At 44.4% G+C, this 6,802-nt stretch overlaps 1 protein-coding gene across 1 annotated transcript; it reads left to right on the top strand.

Moving 5' to 3' along the window:
- The first annotated feature begins 3,914 nt into the window (after positions 1 to 3,914).
- LOC128902133 (zinc finger and BTB domain-containing protein 5-like) lies at positions 3,915 to 6,211 on the top strand. The gene is made up of 2 exons (XM_054184551.1): positions 3,915 to 3,960; positions 4,075 to 6,211. Exon 2 carries the CDS (start codon positions 4,079 to 4,081, stop codon positions 6,101 to 6,103), a length of 2,025 nt encoding a protein of 674 aa, XP_054040526.1. The 5' UTR covers positions 3,915 to 3,960; positions 4,075 to 4,078; the 3' UTR covers positions 6,104 to 6,211.
- The last annotated feature ends 591 nt before the right edge of the window (positions 6,212 to 6,802 follow it).

Below are 6,802 nucleotides of genomic sequence, written 5' to 3'. Positions count from 1 at the left end.
TGAGATAAAGACAGTTTACTAAAAAAAAAACAACCAAAGAAAATAAATTAAAAACCAAAGAAAAGCAAAACCAAGAAAAACAAGCACTGAAAAAAACCCACCGAATTGCTCACCACCAGACGACTGATGCACAGCCAGTTCATGAACAATGGCAACCCCAGAAAACTTCCCCCTCACCCTGGTTTTATTGCTGAGCATGATGTCATATGGTATGGAATATTCCTTTGGTCAGATGGGGTCAACTGTCCCAGCTGTGTCCCGTCCAAACTTCTCATGCACCCACCAGCCTACCCGCTGGCGGGACAGCGTGAGAAGCAGAAAAGGCCTTGACGCTGTGTAAGCACTGCTCAGCAATAACTAAAACATCAGTGTGTTATCAACAATGTTTTCATCACAAATCCAAAACAGTCTGGGGAGGTCCCCCCTACTCAGAGCTAGCCAGCATTATTCCAATTTACAAGAAGGGTGTGAGGGAAGACCCAGGAAACTACAGACCTGTTAGTGTAACCTCAGTACCTGGAAAAATTATGGAGATCATACTGGGTGCTATTGAAAGGCATTTAAAGGACAATGCAATCATCAGGCACAGTCAACATGGGTTCACAAAGGGAAAGTCCTGCCTAACTAATTTGATCTCCTTCTATAATAAGATCACCCACCTAGTGGATGAAGGGAAGGCAGTGAATGTAGTTTTTCTGGATTTTAGTAAGGCTTTTGATACTGTCCCTTGCAGCATCCTTCTGGACAAGTTGTCCAACTGTGAGATGAGCGGCTAAGGACACTGGGTTTGTCTAGTTTGGAGAGAAGGAGGCTGAGGGGCGACCTCATTGCTCTCTACAGCTTCCTGAGGAGGGGACGTGGAAAGGGAGGTGCTGATCTCTTCTCCCTGGTACCCAGTGATAGGACGCATGGGAATGGGTCAAAGCTGTGTCAGGGGAGGTTCAGACTAGATATTACGAAACTTTTCTTTACCGAGAGGGTGGTCAAACACTGGAACAAGCTTCCTAGAGAGGAGGTTGATGCCTTGTGCCTGTCAGTGTTTAAGAGGCATTTGGACAATGCCCTTAATAAGATACTTAAATTTTTGGTCAGCCCTGAAGTGGTCAGGCAGTCGAACTAGATGGTTGTTGTAGGTCCCTTCCAACTGAACAACTGTTCTCTTCTCTTCTCTAGCCCCATACAAGCTACTATGAAGAAAATTATAAGTGTTAAGTTATCAAACTTGAAAAATAAGCAAAACCCAGAAAACCTTCTACTTTAACTGTCATGCTTGTGCTTGGCATTAGGATGGGGATAAAAACTAAATAGATAGGACCAGGTTTTCCCATATTTGGTGGTACAGGAGTAACAGTTTGCACTACTATTCTGGTTAACTAATTGAATAACCTGTGACCTGCAAGCCACTGGACCTTTTTAAGTGGTACACACTCTACAGTGCTCAGTAGTTCCATCAAGATGGGAAACATCCTGATCTCTTGTTAGGAAATTGCTGCATCTGGATGAGTCCATTTCTGCTCAAGTCTTTTCTGCCTCCCTGAAAGGATTGAGGAGAACACCACCTGGGCCCCCATACCTTTCACTCACCCCCTGAGCTCTGTAGTCACTCTTGATATGTTTCTGGTTACTCCTAGCAAAATGGTTGGTGTCCACACGGAAGTGCAAGAAGGGGTGATAGTTTGAGGGCTGGACAGTCCCTCTGCAACATCCCATATCCTGGCCCCTGGCAAACAATAAACCTCACAAGATATCAGGTTGTATCAGCAGATTCATCCATCCCCCGCAGGAGGGAATCTCTGATAACTATCACATGCATTTTCTCCTTTTCTGTGGCCACAAATTTGGGCTCAGTTGGCTCTGATGGGTCTTTCATGTCCTCAGTAGTTCCCAGGGCACTATACCTATTGTGGTGGGTTGACCTTAGCTGGACACCAGGTGCCCACCAAGCCGCTCTATCACTCCCCCTCCTCACAGGGGGACAGGGGGAGAAAAATATGACAAAAGGCTTGTGGGTCAAGATAAGGAGAGGGAGATCGCTCAGCAATTATCATCATGAGCAAAACAGACTCAACCTGGGAAAATTAATTTAAATTATTACCAATCAAATCAGAGTAGGATAATGAGAAATAAAACCAAATCTTAAAACACCTTCCCCCCACCTCTCCCTTCTTCTGGGACTCAATTTACTCATGATTTTCCTCCCAAGCGGCACAGAAGGATGAGGAATAGGGTTTGCAGTTAGTTCATCACATGTTGTCTCTGCTGCTCCTTCCTCCTCACACTCTTCCCCTGCTCCAGCATGGGGGTCCCTCCCACAGGAGACAGTCCTCCACAAACTTCTCCAACATGGGTTCTTCCCATGGGCTGCAGTTCTTCACAAACCGCTCCAGCATGAGTCCTTTATATGTGTCTGTGTGAGCCGATGCAGGCAGGACACAGGAACAACCACAAAACCACAGATGAAAGGGAAAGAACAAGTTTAATCTTGATACCTCACAGACCGGGGAATCTCCAAAGCAACACCCAGGCAGAGGCACACAAGCAGGGGAAACGGGCACCGCGGAGTGAGAGAGAGTCCTTGTTAGCAAGAGTCCTAGGCAGCGAGAGAGTCCTTGTTAGCAAGAGCGGCCGCAGACTCCCTGTTCTTGCTGGTATTTCAAGGGTTCAAGCAGGCCTAGTTTTCCCACTGTGCTTTGATCTTCTTCCACAACAGGCCAGGATTCTCAAGCGGCTAGATAAGGTGTCCCTGAGTCCATTGCAGACTTACATTACCTAAGTGCAAGTGTTTTACTTGCAAGCACATAAGACTGAATAACAATTAGTGTGATATATGTGTTTCCCAGCACCCCAGATGCAAGTCACTTGAGCGTGTTTACAATCCTCCTCGCCGATCTTTCGTTGCTTTCCCACAGTGCCCTTTCCACGCAGTGCAGTCCTTCAGGAATGGACTGCTGCACTGTTGGTCCCCCATGGGGTCACAAGTCCTGCCAGAAAACCTGCTCCAGCATGGGCTCCTTTTTCCACAGGGTCACGGGTCCTGCCAGGAGCCTGCTCAAGCATGGGCTCTCCCACTGGGTCACAGCCTCCTTCAGGCACATCCACCTGTTCCGGCATAGGGTCCTCCATGGGCTGCAGGGGAATCTCTGCTCCAGCACCTGGAGCACCTCCTCTCACTCCTTCTTCACTGACCTTGGTGTCTGCAGGGTTGTTTCTCTCACATATTCTCATTCTTCTCTTCGGGCTGCTGTTGCGCAGCAGTTTTTTAACCTTAAATACATTATCACAGAGGCACTACCACCATCACTGATGGGCTCAGCTTTGGCCATCAGCAGGTCCATCTTAGAGCCAGCTGAAAATAGCTCCATCCGACATGGGGGCAGCTTCTGGCATCTTCTCACAGAAGCCACCCCTGTAGCCCCCTGCTACCAAAACCTTCCACATAAACCCAATACAAGGTTATATGTCTATCTGGAGTTCTGTATGGAAATTATGCTTGTAGTTCATGGCTGCACACACATGAAAATAATCACTCTATTTTAAAAGTTCTTATTCAGAAGGCAGATATTTCAATGAAGTTTTTGTGGTGTAACAGATAGCAATTCGCTCCTTGTATACTCCTGAAGATAAAGCTAGACCAATTCAGACTGGAGTTAAAGCTCAAATTTTTCAATATGAGGAACAATTTATCAAAGACTCTGTTGGCTTCTTCACAAGTAGAAATTTTTACATCAGAATTGGATGGTCTACTGAAGAGGCATTTTTATTTGAACAGAAATTAACAGGAACCACATTGCATTATTCAGTTCACAGTAGAGCATCCTGTGACGTTCAATGTGGTGTTAGCTATTATACTATGTTAACTCAATAACAGATTCTGGTTTGAGGGTTCTTTTGTTTGTTTTTGTGTTCCTTCACAGGGTTGCCAGCATAAGTATAATATCAATATGGTAGTGGGAAATTAAGGTAAGGTTTTGGTCATCTGTTTCTTTGCCATCATTTTTTTTAAAAAAAAAACTTCTCACTGTGATCTAAATCAAACTTTTTTAGCATTATAGCTGCTTCTTCTTTATTTTATAGAATCATGGATTTTCCAGGACACTTCGAGCAAGTCTTTCAGCAGCTAAACTACCAGAGGCTTCATGGCCAACTTTGTGACTGTGTCATTGTGGTGGGAAACAGACATTTCAAAGCCCATCGCTCTGTTCTGGCAGCGTGTAGCACACACTTCCGAGCTCTCTTTACTGTAGCAGAGGGTGATCAAACTATGAACATGATTCAGCTGGACAGTGAAGTGGTGACAGCAGAAGCTTTTGCTGCCCTGCTTGATATGATGTACACTTCTACACTAATGCTTGGGGAGAGCAATGTAATGGATGTCTTGCTGGCTGCTTCTCACCTACATTTGAACTCTGTTGTTAAAGCGTGTAAACACTACCTTACTACCAGGACACTACCAATGTCTCCACCTAGTGATAGAGTTCAGGAGCAAAATGCACGCATCCAAAGATCTTTCATGCTTCAGCAGCTTGGGCTGAGCATTGTGAGCTCTGTGTTAAATTCCACTCAGAGCACAGAGGAACAACTAAATACCACGAGCTCATCGATTAGAAGTAACATAGAACAGCGTACTACCTTTCCTATCCGGCGTCTCCACAAGCGTAAACAGTCTTCTGATGTTCAGGCCAGACAGCGAATCAGACCTACCATAGATGAGTCCATTTCAGATGTTACTCCAGAGAGCGGGCAGTCAGTAGTTCATTCACAAGAAGATTTTTTTTCATCAGATTCACTGAAGAGTGTGGACAATTCTAAAGCTGATGCTGTTACTGATAAACAAGCAGATAATACTATTATGTTTGATCAGTCTTTTGGTGCTCAAGAAGATGCTCAAGTGCCCAGCCAGTCAGACAACAGTGGAGGAAACATTTCACAGATATCCATCTCATCTCAGGTAATACAAGTGGAAACCAGTTTTGATCAGGTAGCTACTTCTGAAAAAAACAACTTCCCATGCAAAAATCCAGAGGTCAGTCTAACTGAAAAAGAACACATGGTGGGGGTGGTTAAATCTGAGCCTTTGAGTTCCCCAGAGCCTCAAGATGAAGCGAGCGATGTCACTTCTCAAGCAGAAGGCAGTGAGCCTGTTGAAGTGGAAGGAGGAGTGGTGAGCACAGAGAAGATAGAACTGAGTCCTGAAAGCAGTGATCGTAGCTTTTCTGACCCACAGTCTAGTACTGATAGGGTGGGAGACATCCATATGATGGAAGTGTCAAATAACCTGGAACACAGGTCCACTTTCAGTATCTCAAATTTTCTGAATAAAAGCAGAGGTGGTAACTTTGGTGCAAGTCAAAATAGCAATGATAACATTCTGAATACAACAAGGGACTGCAGAACGGATGGTGATGCCTCTTACCTATTGAGTCCAGAGTCTGGGCCTGCTAGTAGTCATTCCTCTGTTACAGTTTGTCATGTAGAGAGTCCATTCGGTGAGCCTGCAGACTCTCATTTTGTTAGACCAATGCAGGATGCAATAGCTCTTCCATGTGTACAGACTTCCGGGTACAGGGCTGCAGAACAATTTGGTATGGATTTTCCAAGGTCAGGCTTGGGCCTGCACTCTTCATCAAGGACAGTGATGGGATCTGTAAGAGGCGGAGCTAGTAGCTTTCCTGGCTATCGTCGCATAGCCCCCAAAATGCCTGTTGTGACCACTGTCAGGAGCTCCCAGCTACAAGATAACACTTCCAGTTCCCAGCTGTTAATCAATGGGACCACTTCTTTTGAAAATGGACATCCTTCACAACCTGGTCCACCACAGTTGACAAGGGCATCTGCAGATGTTCTTTCAAAATGTAAGAAGGCCTTATCTGAACATAATGTCTTGGTTGTTGAAGGTGCTCGTAAATATGCCTGTAAGATCTGCTGCAAGACTTTTTTGACCCTAACAGACTGTAAGAAGCACATTCGTGTGCATACAGGAGAAAAGCCTTATGCCTGTTTAAAGTGTGGCAAACGGTTCAGCCAGTCCAGCCATCTATATAAGCATTCCAAAACAACCTGCCTGAGGTGGCAGAGCAGCAATCTACCTAGCACTTTGCTTTAATCTCCCCCACTCCCTAGCCCCATGGGAATGCTAATACAAACTTTTAAGACTGGAGTATTTCAGGAACACTAATGTTCTTTTGTACAAGGCTGAAGGTTAAGAAGCTGCCCCTGAAGATTACTGAATGCTTGCATGTGATTGTGCTGCATTCGCAAAATCTTGGTTCTGTAAATTGGTGATAATGCCATATTTACCTCACAGGGGTGTTGTGAGACTTAAACAACTGTAAATTAACTGCTTTGAGATCTTCAGAAGGAGGCACTGTAGACAGGTTAATAGTTATTGTTAAATACATGGCGGTCTTGGACTCACAGGGATGTCATCCCTAAAACCAAGTAGTTCCACTGTAGGGCAGAGAGGTGGGGGTTGAGCGAGAATGTAGTTAACTCCTAATTATGTTGGAGTAGCCTGTTTCAAGGATGAAAAACTGAAGGGCAAATTTTTTTTTTTTGAGGAGGGGATTTTGTAAAATTCTGAAAACATTTAAATAAATGACCCATTACATAAGTTGGTAAGTTGTGTATGAACAGTAATGCAATAATAACTAATACAGATTTCATATTCTGAAAAGAAAACCAACCTTGAATGTACCTGTCTGCCATAAAATGCTTTAAAATGTTAATTATGAAAGTAGTTTTGGGGTTCTGAATGTATTTTTGGCTGTTTTGCAGCAAAGGACAGTGTGTAATGAAGGTACTT

Source organism: Rissa tridactyla, chromosome W (assembly GCF_028500815.1).
Source record: "Rissa tridactyla isolate bRisTri1 chromosome W, bRisTri1.patW.cur.20221130, whole genome shotgun sequence".
NCBI lineage: Eukaryota > Metazoa > Chordata > Aves > Charadriiformes > Laridae > Rissa > Rissa tridactyla.
This window is presented reverse-complemented; position numbering and strand designations above follow the sequence as displayed.